The sequence below is a fragment of the Artemia franciscana genome, chromosome 1, assembly GCF_032884065.1.
Source record: "Artemia franciscana chromosome 1, ASM3288406v1, whole genome shotgun sequence".
NCBI classification, from domain to species: Eukaryota; Metazoa; Arthropoda; class Branchiopoda; order Anostraca; family Artemiidae; genus Artemia; species Artemia franciscana.
In genome coordinates, this window is record NC_088863.1 from 7,658,375 (window position 1) to 7,671,930 (window position 13,556).

Sequence of the window (13,556 nt, forward strand, 5' to 3'; positions counted from 1 at the left end):
ACTAAGCGGAAATGGTGGCAATTCACCACGGTACAAGAGGTATTGGCTGCGATGTTATTTTATTTTAAGATGCAAATCTAAAATTGTTCACATCTCCCCACTGACCCCTTTAATATATTTCAAGATAGTCATGGAATTTCCTAACTTTATAATGGTCAATAGATTTTAGCCAGTACCTCTTAGGGTTCTGCTCTTTTGACAGTAATCAGTTGAAGGACCATAAAAAATGTATCGTTTAATCAAAAGCATATAAAATGTAATTTCACAACCTTAAATACTGTACCCCAAATATTTTGTATTTGCAGTGCACGACTAATCCAGCCCTTGTTCATGCCTATCAAGCTCACACTCATTGTGGTCTCTGTGCTCACATTCTTCGAAATGCTTTGGACGGTTATCTTTAAACTGGCCACTGCAACGTTCGCTACTTTCGCCTCTTGTACGCAAGCGCCAAGATAAGTTTTCATCAGCACCACTAGTACTTCGTCTCCATGAGCTAACTTCTGCACGGGAATTTCCTCCTTTTTGCTTAGAAATACCATCGAAGCAAGTTAGAGGTCTATTAGCTCTTGCTGAAAATAGATCAAATCTGACAGTGAATCATTAAATATACACATAAGCACAAATCTTATGTTTTTTTAGTTTTAGCGAAGTGGAGGAGGGAGTTTTTTGCAAAGGTTATCCTTACTTTGCATATTAGAGCATATTTTTATACCTAAGAGAGCGTCGTATAGTTTAGACCTTGAAAAATTCACAAGAGACTACTGACCAAAGTGGTGTTTTCTGCCGTTTTTACCGCAAAATATCAACTTTTACGAAAAGAGAATCAAAATGCTGGTAATCCACGCAGGTTTCTTATCAATTTGTCATGGCCTGAAACATTCAACTGGAAATTTTGAGCATCCATTTTGAAAAACAAGGAAAGAAGATTTTTTTTTTACTATAGCTTGTTACCGTTGATTTGAAATTAAAGAGCATTGCAGGGTGAAATCCTTTATAAGGTTGAAGACTTTGAATGCAGGAGAATAGAACAGGATTTTGCCGCTATTTGGCTGGAAATTAAATAAAAAAGCAAAGTTTTGTTAGCTGAAAGTAAAGAGCGGCAATAAAACAAAGAAGGATTATTTCATATATGATAGGGGCTACCCTCTCCACCTCCTTCTTTCGTTGCACGAAAGTTTTTAGTCCTTTAAGAAAGCTTCTTATTCCAAATCAACAGTCCTTGTTTATTTTTGTGAGAGTCGTTCTTAAAGAACACGTTAAAGTCAAACTTTAACGTAAAGAGTGATGGGTAATTCTTTTTTTGCAATAATTTTCATTCTATAGACTTTAAGCATACATGAGCGTAAAGCTAATAAATGCGGCTGAGTCACTTTAAATAAAGTTTTTAAAATACGACAGTTCAGCCGTCAAGAGACAAATTTCTGCTTTTTGATGACAGGAAAAATTAGGGAAGGGAAAAAGAGAATTATAACAAGCGTGATGAATAACACATTTACAAGAAAACAATTTCTATTGAAGGCAAAGAAGCAAAAAAAATGAAAATAGTGACAACAATAAAAGAGTAATAGAGAGCCATAATCTTAATTATGAGATAGCCCAAAGAGCATGGATAACTTACAAGAATGCAAACTGGCGCTAATGTCGAGAAAAACCTATCAACACCATGTAGTGTTTGGCAAGATTTGACATTTTTTTCAAGCTTTGTAATCTTTTTTTCTGTTCAGGAACTGAGATCAGACACGTATTGCTACAGTGATTTGAAAAACCACACAAATTAGATTAATTATTATTATTATTACACTGAATAAAATGCATAGTGTCGCCAATTACTAAATAGCGTTGAGGTTTTTTTTTGCCGACACTAGTGCCAGTTTCCACTCTTTTAAGTTACCCGTACTTTTTGAGGTAGCCGTGATAGCTGACGCCACAGTTTTTAGCTTTGGGTAATTATTTCTATAGTTTTTTTTTAATATGCAACAATTTTTACCATGGATAGCAGAAAAAATTTCTTGCTCACCTGTATCATTATGCATATGCCAGATAAGTCCTTCGATTTCAGGTATATTTTAGCTAAGACTTCGTCAAATTATGCCAACTACCACTACTAATATTAACAACTCCCTGCAGCACCAAGCCACCTGAGGCCAACACAGCAACGCAGACTCCTCCTTCCCAATCAATTCAAAGCTTCCTCTATACACTCTCCCAAGAACTTCCGACTTTCCCTAAATACTTCCTCACGACCGCTTTCCACCTCATTCGGGGACGACCTGCTTTTCATTTGTCCTTAGATGAATGGCCAGCAAGGACAATCTTTGGCAGTCTTTCATACCTCGAATGTGTCCTAGCTATCTCAATTTTTTTTTCATTATAGCCTTAGAAAGTGAGATTAAACTCCATTTTATTGTAGAGTTTACTGTCAGAAATACGGTCAGTGAGATGGGTACTCAAAATATTTTGCAGAATACTAAGGAGAACAAGAATACTAGTGGTGCTAAGGGTACTGAAATTTGAAGACTCTTCCATGTAACAGTTCTAGGGACTTTGTTGTTTGTGTTTTTGTGGTTATTCCTACTACTTGTTAATGTGTTCGAGAAGTTTTAACGCAAAATTGAAAATATTAGCCAACACAATACAGAAACAAATACCAAAATTTATTTTAGGTTTCTAGTACGTGAAAGACAATGTTTCTCGATGATAAAAAGGAGAAAGGTCAGCTCTGGTCGGTAAAATATTTTGAACAACAGTATTCTGAATTTTTTTTTCTTGGCAAAGTTTTGGATAGAACTACCATTCCAAAATTGCTTTTCAGAAACAGACACTATCATTAAGGCGCCCTTTCTGATCTATCTTATAAACTCCTCCCCAATCATTTCTCTCAATTTCAAATTCCTGTCATTTTTATCAGTTCTCTCAACTTTTCAGTCATTCTAATTTCTCTTGGCGACCACATAGCATAAAACAAAAGAAAAAACTATGGACAACAAGGAAAAGGAGGCAATCCACGGCCAGTGAAAACAAGAAAAAGAAGGTTTAATTTTTAGACTAAATCCAACAATAGGTACTTCCACCTTTCTCCCATCACCACCCTTAAGTAAAAGGAGTTGTATTATTCTTAGTTGGTCAGGGACTATGAGCATGCATAAAGCTCACATAGATCAAAAAGTAAATTATCTCAATGAAATTTTATTATTTTGCATTAGAGCCATATTACTAGTTCCTACCAGCAAAAGGGACAAGGTAGTACCATATACCACCCTACCAAATTACTGGAACTATAAAGGAAAACAAAAATAATAAAAAGGTGGAAAAGATACATTAACACCAAAATTTGAAATTGAAACTATTCCTTTGGAGGGTAATAGAAAAACATTAACTCTTTTACTCTCTGTTCTGAAACTGACTGACAAAATGGGAGAAAAAACCTTATATAAACTTTGTAAATTTAAACAAAACAGCATTGTCAACTATGGCATGGATAATAGGCATCCCTTTTCTCGGTAGTGGGGTTTTTAAAATCCTCGGTTCTTGCAGTTGTTTCTATATTGAAGGGACCCACCAGCAACCAGGAGATATATTACGGAGCATTACACTTCAATCGAAAAAGTTATGAAGTTAAGCAAAAAGCTCCAAAAAGACCAGCATGTCTATGACAACCCGCGCTACTTCATTTCGATCCATAACACCTCCATTACTACCCCTGTTGAATGTCTTCAACCCGTTTTCAAGGAAACGGTTTAAATAAAAAAAAATACAAATACTGGTATATCACAAATAAGTCACTCTTGCATAATAGAAATGATAGGAAAACTTATCTTTGTCCCATTTACTACACTCTTATTAATTCTGGTCTTTCATATTTTTCGTATCATCAAGTTTCGGAACTTGAAATGACATGAAAGAAACAGAAATGAAATTTCCGATTCGGAACGGAAATGAAAAATATGATATTAACTCATCTGGGCAAAGATTAGCATTTTAAAATCAAAATTAATTCTCATTATACTAAATAAATTCACAGTTGAAAGTTTGAATCCACCTTTTATCATCGGGTTTTCACTCAATCGCCTTTTCACCATTAGTTGAGAAAGTTTCGTTTTTTTTTATTTTAAGTTTCAAAGTTTGCCTCATTGTATTGCCCTCTTTATGCCTCTATCCATGCCTTTATGCCTTTGCCTCTTTTTTCCTGACTTATTTTTATATTTATTTCCTTACTTATGTTTAACAACTAAGCGAAGGCTGAAATATTTATAATTTTCTACTTTTTTTACTACTTATAAATTATCTCATTTTTCTTTGTTGTCAATATCCTTTTTTTGTTACTGAAAAAAACAAAAGAAGAAAGAAAATATTGTTAGAGAACAGAAATAATAGTACATGATTAAAGCAAAAAAATAAAAATAGAAGAGTGGTAAGAAACTTACCATGAGGCGGAAGATACGTCTTAGAAACATTTATGCCTTCTTTGGCTGCTACCCGAGTAGCTTTATGTAAGCTATTTTCTGGCTTGGCTTCTACAAGAAATGGGTTCTAATTACTGACTTTATTTTTTAGAGGACATACGTTTGGCGTATGAATAGGATAGCATTTTCCAGGAAAAAGGGAGAAAAAGAGCTTAATCTTACGTATCCTTCTTCTGTGCTATACGCAAAGATTTTCCCTATGCACGTCTAAGGGTTTCCGTAAGCCGTCCTAGCCGAGTCGGTTGGTGCGCTGGATTTGCGATCCTTTGTCTGATAGGACGCGGGTACCTGGAGAAATCTGGGGAAGGTAAACAGGAAGGATGTGCGAAAGCACAGGATGGTTGGCCCCCATCCCCCGATTGCACTTCCTGGCTGAAGGGCCAAGAAACGGAGATCAGTACCGCCGGTAGGGACTGTAAAGTCTAATGCCGTATACTGTACCTTTTTTTTACGTCCTAAGGCCTGAATAAAATCTAATTCCTACTGAATTACCCTATGGGCCAAATAAAATTTAAAAGAAACGCAAACAAAAACTAGGATATAACAAGATCAAATGCGAAAAAGGATAGAAACTTTTTACCAATATTTCAATGTTTTAAAATTATAGCTGGCCATTAAAAACACACTTTCCATAGATATGGGCGCATTGTTACCCCTCCCAGCTGACCATGGTGCACACTGATTTGTAATATATTCATCCCGTTCAAGGTTGGTCATTCAAGTATGAATACTAGCCCAAGTTTTTTTGGGGTTTGGGAGAGTGGGCGGGGATAACAATAAAGAGGAAAGTGGGATAATACTAATAAACTATTTACATTTATTGTCAGTGCTATGTTTAATGCTTTTGAAAAATTTACCCTAATAGAAAAACCTAAGTAAGATACACCAGTTAAAATGGAAAGAAATATTTATGTCAATGAATACACCAATGTCAATGTCAAAGATACACCAGTTAAAATGGAAAGAAATATTTTTGTCAATGAATAAACCAATGTCAATGTCAAAGATACACCAGTTAAAATGGAAAGAAATATTTATGTCAATGAATACACCAATGTCAATGTTAAAGATACACCAGTTTAAATGGAAAGAAATATTTATGTCAATGAATACACCAATGTCAATGTCAAAGATACACCAGTTAAAATGGAAAAAAAATATTTATGTCAATGAATAGGAACATATTGCATACCCTTTAGAGGGGAGACAGTTGAGCCAATCGAAATTCCCCAGTATCCCCCTGTTGAGGGGGAAAACCCCCAATCTTATCTGTCTGAAGGACCTTTCATGGAGATTTTGACTATGTTGGTTGTAACTAACCCCCAATCTACCCGTGAAAACATCCAATGACCTTCTCCTAATTGCTGGTCTTCAACTATGCAATACTTTGTAGCTCTGGGCATTACTGAATAAACGGTGTATCATAACTGTTTGTTTTATATGGACTGCACATATTTTTAGGGATAAATGCACAACCACACGAAAGTAAGTCTTTTGTAACTTGGAGGTAACAAATTAGGTTTTTTTTATGGTTTAGTAATACCTCAAAATTGTCTTTTGGTACAATTTTGGTCCTATTTGATGGGGGAAGGGGCTAAGAGGCTGAAGCCCCTCCGAGGTCTTGTGTTGAAAATATTATCTTAAATTTTACCAAAAAATTGGTATTTTGTTGAATTTGATCGTCCATATTGAATTTTGATCGATCAATATGGAAAAAATAAGAAATTTTCTGTTTTAAAAATGATTATTTGAGTAATTATTACAATTTTAGTTTCTTTTTTTGGTTGATAGATTAGTATAAAGTCAGCTAGCCCTTCCCCTCCTTTCCAAACATATTAAAATTCATATTTTCTTTATTATGAACAGTTTTAACTATTTTTCTCTTAGTCATAGGTGAGGTAAAGGGGCCTTTAAAATGTCCATTTTCCCTTCCTCTACAAAAAATTCTTTGATTCCCCACTAATATGAAAATATATTTTTTTTTAATTTCCCACTTTCAAAACCAATCGACTTTAATGTAATACTGTTTGTTTTTCCGTCAAATAAATAAATTTCTTATTTCTCATTGTGGCAAGGATTTTAAGACAATAATTTTGCCGTAATTTGTTTTGCTCGGTCATTCTTCCATTCAGTATTATTCGTATCAAACATTTTGTGGTAACGAATAGTAAGTTTATTTGTTTTTTTTTTTGTTTTTCCCAGGGGTGATATTATTGAGCCAGTGGTCCTAAGAGATTAGGAGTGGGCTCGTTTGAACAGAAATAATAAGTTCTAGTGCCCTTTTAAGTAATTAGTCAAAACAAATTTCTGGAAAGAAGTTTTTCAAAGAAAAGTAAAGGCGATATATAACTTAAGATGAGCGGAAATCCCATAATAATTAATATTCAAAACAAGTAGAAATTACTGTTAAGGAATGAATAAAACCCAAAATGAACAGAAACTGAATAAAAAAATATAGCAAACAAACACAAAGCAAGTGCAAAACTAATAAAATCAAACTGAATATTTGATATATAATGATATCAATTGCTGAAAGCCCAACGGTTCAAGACTTTATTTCACTTATTTTATTTTGTTCAAAATAGTCCAAAGCACACATAACAATGCCTCTGGGGTGAACAAACCCCTAGCCCGAGAGCGAGGGTTTTGAGTTATGTCCCTGGGAAATACAAAGTTTCTATAGACAAGTGCTAAGAGCTCATATGGCACTTGTGACGAGGTCAGAAGAGCCAAGAGCCAAAATCCCATATGACATGAGATCTAGCACATTCTAAGAATCAATAGACTGATTTAAAAGGAAAATCAGAGCTATAAGACACGAGGTCGTTCTAAATATCAGAATTCATTAAGATCCTTTCACCCATTCGTACGTTAAAAATACCTCATTTTTTCTAATTTTTCCTCATCCTTCAATCCCAGAGATGGTCGAATCAGGGAAAACGATTTTATCAAGTCAATTTGTGAAGGTCCCTGAAACGCCTACCAATTTTTATCGTCATAGCACGTCCAGAAGCACTGGACTCGCCAAAGCACTGGACCCCCCTATCTCCCCAAAGAGAGCGAATCCAGTCCGGTTACGTCAATCACGTATTTACGACATTGTCTTATTCTACCCACCAAGTTTCATCCCGATCTCTCCATACTAAGCGTTTTCCAAGATGTCGGGTTTCCCCCTCCAACTCCCCCCAATGAAACCAGATCTAGTCGGAAAATAAAGTAAGAGCTTTGAGACATAGATTCCTTCTAAATATCTAATTCCATTTAGATCCGGTCGCCCGTTCGTAAGTTAAAAATACCTCAATTTTTCTAGTTTTTCTGAATTAACATCCCCCCGACTCCCCCAAAGAGAGAAGATTCATTCCAATTATGTCAATCACGTATCTAGGACTTGTGCTTATTCTTCCCACCAAATTTCATCCCAATCTCTCCACTCTAAGCGTTTTCTAAGATTTCCAGTTTCCCGCTGTAACTCCCCTCAATATCACCGGATACGGTCGGGATTTAAAATAAGAGCTCTGAGACACGAGATCCTTCTAATTATCAAGTTTCATTAAGATTTGATCACCTATTCGTAAGTTAAAAATACTTCATTTTTTTCAATGTTTTTCACTCCCTCCAGCCCCCCACATGGTTAAATTGGGGAAACAACTGTTATCAAGGCAAGTTGTGCTAGTCCCTGACACGCCTATCAATTTTCATCGTCTTATTACGTCCAGAAACACCGAACTCACCAAAGCAATGGAAATCCCACCCCCCATCTCCCCCAAAGAGAGCATATCTGGTCCGATTATGTCAATAATGTATATAGAACTTGGGCTTATTCTTTCCAACAAATTTTATCCCGATCTCTCCACTCTAAGCGTTTTCTAAGATTTCCGGTTCCCAAGATTTCTGTTTCTCCCCTCACCCCCCTAAATCCCCGGATCCAATTTGAATTGAAATTGGAGCATCTGAGGTATAAGATCTTTCTATATATCAAGTTTCATTAAGATCTGATAACCCATTCTGAAGATAAAGATACCTCAATTTTCACGTTTTCCAGGATTTCCGGTTTCCTGCTCCATCTCCCCCCAATGTCACCGGATCTGATCGGGATTTTAAACAAGAGAAGTACAAGACCCTTCTATATATCAAATTTCATCAAGATCTGATACCCTGTTAAAAAACCTCATTTTTTCTAATTCCCCCCCCCCCCACGCTCCACAGAAGAGAGTCAATCCGGTCTGGATATTTCAATCACTTATCTAGGACTTGAGCTTATTCCTCCCACCAAGTGTCATCACAATCTCTGCACTCGAAACGTTTCCCAAAATTTCCGGTTTCTTCTTCCAATTCCCCCCCAATGTCACCGGATCAGGCCCAGATTTAAAATAAGAGCTCCGAGACACGAGGTTTATTCGAAAATCAAATTTCATTAGGATTGAATCACCAGTTCATAAGTTGAAAATACCTAATTTTTTCTAATTTTTCTGAATTACCAAATTAGGCCCCCCAACTCCCCCAAAGAGATCATATCTGGTCTGGTTATGTCAATCACGTATTTAGGACTTGTGCTTATTCTTCCCAACAAGTTTCATCCCGATCTCTCCACTCTAAGCGTTTTCAAAGATTTCCAATCCCCCCTCAATTCCCCAAAATGGCACTGGATCCAATCGATATTTAAAATAAGAGGTTTAAGTTACGAGATGCTTCTAAATATAAAATATCTTTAAGATCAAATCACTTGTTCGTAAGTTAAAAATACCTCATTTTTTCTAATTTTTCCAAATTACCAGCCCCCCCGCCACATCCCTCAAAGAGAGCGGATCCGTTCTGGTTATGTCAATCCCGTATCTAGGACTTGTGCTTATTTTTCCTACCAAGTTTCATCCCGATGCCTCCACTCTAAGCGTTTTCCAAGATTTCAGGTTTCCCCCTCCAATTCCCCCCCCTCAATGTCACCGTATCCGATCGGGATTTAAAATAAAAGCTGTGAGACACAATATTCTTCTAAATATTAATTTTCATTAAGATCCGATCACCCGTTCGTAAGCTAAAAATACCTCATTTTTCTAGTTTTTCCCAATTACCCCCCCCCTCCCACTTCCCCCAGATGGTTGAATCGGGGAAACGACTATTTCTAAGTTAATCTGGTCTGATTTCTGATATGCTTACAAAATTTCATTGTCCTAGCTTATCTGGAAGTGCCGAAAAAAGCAAAATCGGGACAGACAGACAGATCGACTAACAGACCAACAGAAATTGCAATCGTTATATGTCACTTGGTAAATACCAAGTGCCATAAAAAGGTGTTCGTATAATCTTTGGAGGAGGCTCATTTGATTGGAAATAGAAAGTTCTAGCTCTTTTCAGAGTTAATAATGAATGGAAGGCAACTATCTCCCCTCGTGACGCCTTCTTTTCCCCGAACACTTCCAATCGAAATATCAAGATAGCTCTTTTATTCAAAACAGACTAAAGATCATATAACAATGCCTCCAGGGTTTACAGAGCCCCCCAGAGCACAGGAGGAAGGGTTGTAAGTTATGATCCAGGGCATTTAAGGTTTTTATGGAGGAGTCCTCCCCCTTACAACTTTTTCCCCTTTTCGGATCAATCAAAATTTTTAGATAGCCATTTTGTTCAAAATAGTCAGAAGAAAAAAACAACACTATAGCCCCAGGGTGGACAGATTCCTCCCAGCTCATGGGGAAAGGGTTATAAGTTATGCTAGTTGTCCATTGCTTATGGAAAGGATGGTTGTATGAACTTTGAAGAAGGCTTATTTGGATGAAAAATTAGAAGTTCTATTTTTTTTTGTCCAGGCACCAAGTGCAAGAATCTTGACCCCCACCCTTCTGTTGTAAAAGGTACAACTTGTTGGAGAACAGATTCTGGTCAGTTCACGCGGCTGATCACGAATCTGTCGGGAGCCGTGACCCTCAGGACCCCCAACTTTCAAATGTTTCATCTTTGATAATGTAACACGAGTAAATTCTTAACTTTCACGACACCCAACAGTCATCTAATCAATGAAATTAGCAGAACAAAATGAGGCCCAACACAGCATAACGATAGATCAGGTAATGATAATAGTTCATGACTCACTAAAGATGCTGATGCTGTGCCACGGTCCTGGATCTCTGAGCTTACTTGAAGCTCAACCTTTTATACACATATTTAAAGATAAAAAAAACGTGAAGTTTACGTTAGTACCTTTGACCTTTGTACTGTCTAAGGGTGATGACTGATGCTATACTAAACAACTTAGCTGCTTTTGGAATAATATTACGTTTTGAAATTATTTTTGCTGGCTAAAATAGGTTGTTAAGAAGTAAATGTTAGAAAATACACTTCTCACTGACTAACTTCAAGTTTTCCACCATTAAGTAGCCAAAATTCTTAAGTTTGCCTCCAAATTTTTTTCTGAAACTACACCTGTGACTGCTATGATCTTTTTTTTCTTAGGGAATGTAAATCATTTAATCTCAGCTATTCAATACGTGAAATAAAAAAGAAAAATCATTTTTCATCAGAAATAATGAGGCAGCTTCCCGTGCTGGCACAAAGAAGATCAGTCTTTCACAGCCAAGAAGAAACAGTCGGCCTTGCAGACATTTTTACAAGAGCAGTAGGTTTTCACAGACATCACTGAGGGATGGCACTGTAGCAAAGTGGCAATTGCAACAACCACTACTCCTTCAGACTTAATAAAGGCCCAGCCAAAATCCAATGGAACAGTAGAAGGGCACACTTTATGAGATATTTAAAGGAGCTCTCCGTTGAAGGAAAACAATTCAAGACTTTCTTTTGGTGGAATAAATACACTCGCAGGTTATTCAATGTCAGGAATTCACTGTTTTTTCTACCATACAACACAAGCAATCCTTTTTGAAATAGTTTGGTAATGTCCTCTTCATATTATGGCAGATTTGAGATGCTGCATTGAACAATGGAAGAAATATTTGCCATGAGCTCTGTCATTCCAGAATTTTCTGCAGGACCAACAAAAGCTTATTTGAAATGGTGGATTAGAATAATGATGTTGAACATACTTTTGATACACTTTATACTTGTTGTTAATAATTTGCTCTTCAAGAAGGTGGAGTGGTGAAGGTGGGCTGAGAAGGCGAAATGAGATTGCGAGCTGAAAATGCGGCTTTGCATTTCAATAATATTGTAAATAAATGAAAACCACCAAATAAGTGTTTGCGAGAAAATAAGAATTAGCTAGACTCGGAAAATGAACACAGACCAGAAGTAGAAATTATCTGAGATTAGGGATTTTTTGCAAAAAAAAAAAAAAAAAAAAAAAATAATCAAGTTCTTACCCAAATTCCTTTTAAACAACCTTGTTTTATCAACTTTATACTAATTTGCTTCTTGTTTTATCTATTTTGAAAATAAAAAGAAATTATGAAATGAGTAATATTAAAAAAAAGAACAGAATTGCAGTTGAGATTCAACAGAATTGCGGTATGTTGTTAGTTTGGTCAATTTAAGAACAACCATTTCAGTCAATATTCGTGACAATTTTTTCTAGTCTGTCTTAAATATCAGCTTGGGTTTCCTGCTCGATATTCTTTACTGACACATTTTTCCCTTTAAGACACTATGTGCCACAAATAGTCCCTTCTTCTTACCTGACAATGCAGGATTTAGCCCTTTTTGTGGTTCTTCTTTAAGGGCATCTTCAATATGATCTGCGTCTGTTGTTTCATCCAAGCTGCTATCATTCTTCACCAAAGAACTGTTTAAAGTCAAGTTCCTATGAGTTGTTTGGGATTGGATTTGCTTTAGTGCGTCATTGCGCTTTTTCTCAAGTAAGGACATCTCTTCTTTATGTTTGGATCTAAAACAGAGGATGCTGTATAATTTCTAACTAATTACTTTTAATTCAAAATTATTTCAACATTAATTAAAAATTAATTTCAACAAAAAGCTACGTCTCTCAATGTAGGTAGCGCTGCCAAAGCAACCTTTGAATTTAATGTAATGTTATACTTATCCTATTTGAAGTTTTTATGTTTATTAATAAACTGGCATAAAAAGAAATTTATGGAAGAGTAATTTGTTTACAATTGTTTTATTATTAATTAATACAATTGATATTAATTTCCAATTTTCCAAATGACTAACAATTCTAGAATTCAAAAGTTTTAGAATACTCTAAAATATCATTTTTAAAATTCGACTATTTGGGTGGGAGAAAACTAATACCAGTATGTAAGGTAATTTAGTTATCTAAATTATTTAAGTTATCTATCTGCGTGAACTAGATTTCTGTCTGCACTAGAGCACACCTCTGATACTGATCATTGCTTTCAGGAAGACTATTCTGAGCCATTAGAGAGGCCTTTAAAGAAACACCTTGTCCCTCTAATGGAGCATCGAGTGTACGTTCATCTTTCAGCAAAGAAACTAATCGAGAAAAGCCGACAAGGATTAACCAGCTGTGTCAAAAGCTCGGAAAGAACCAACTCAGAAAGAACCAAGTTTTATCCCATATAAACCTTCATCCCAATCTGGCCCAGAGCTTTACTTGGGAGAAAGTCAATTCATGGCTTAGATCCACCACAGCTATTCTACAAGTAATGTTCTTTAGTAGCCAAATAAAGTCGAAAAAAGCCCAGTTTTCGGGGGACGGCTTAATTTAGGTGTACCTAAGATTAGATAAGGAAAGACTCAGCGAAAGAGACTGGATCAGCCCAGTAACTTAAATAAGGGACTGGTTGGGAATTCTGGTTCTGTCGATAACAGCATTAGGGTTCTCATGCAGGAGAACTTCAGCGTTTTTGTGGTATTCAAAATTGAGTTTTAAGGGCCAAAATGATGGATGGTCAATTTAATTGGCCATGACCTATTTTTTTTCTTATAAAGGGGTCAAAGAGCTTTTTTTTACTTGAAAACTTACGACCACTGCTTCAACCCTGGGGAGAAAACAAACATTCACGAATGACAATCCTTCTTTGGGAAAATAAAAAAAAATTGTATTTTGTAGATAATGACTTTATGGTTTTCATACATGTTCAACTTCACTGCATATATATTTTTTTAAAGATTATGTGCCGTTTTGGGGGAGTTTAATCCCTCCTTCTAGAGTTACACAAA

At 36.0% G+C, this 13,556-nt stretch overlaps 1 protein-coding gene across 1 annotated transcript in view; it reads right to left on the minus strand.

Annotated features, from left to right (window-relative positions):
* Nucleotides 1-219: 219 nt before the first annotated feature.
* The window catches only part of LOC136025011 (histone-lysine N-methyltransferase, H3 lysine-79 specific-like), a 469,133-nt gene continuing 455,796 nt past the window's right edge, over nucleotides 220-13,556 (minus strand). Inside the window, exons 18-20 of the mRNA XM_065700640.1 lie at nucleotides 12,089-12,297; nucleotides 4,428-4,517; nucleotides 220-572 (exon numbers count right to left, since the gene is read on the minus strand). Coding sequence (XP_065556712.1) covers nucleotides 313-572; nucleotides 4,428-4,517; nucleotides 12,089-12,297 — 559 coding nt within the window. The 3' untranslated portion in view covers nucleotides 220-312. The remainder of the gene's footprint in view (nucleotides 573-4,427; nucleotides 4,518-12,088; nucleotides 12,298-13,556) is intronic.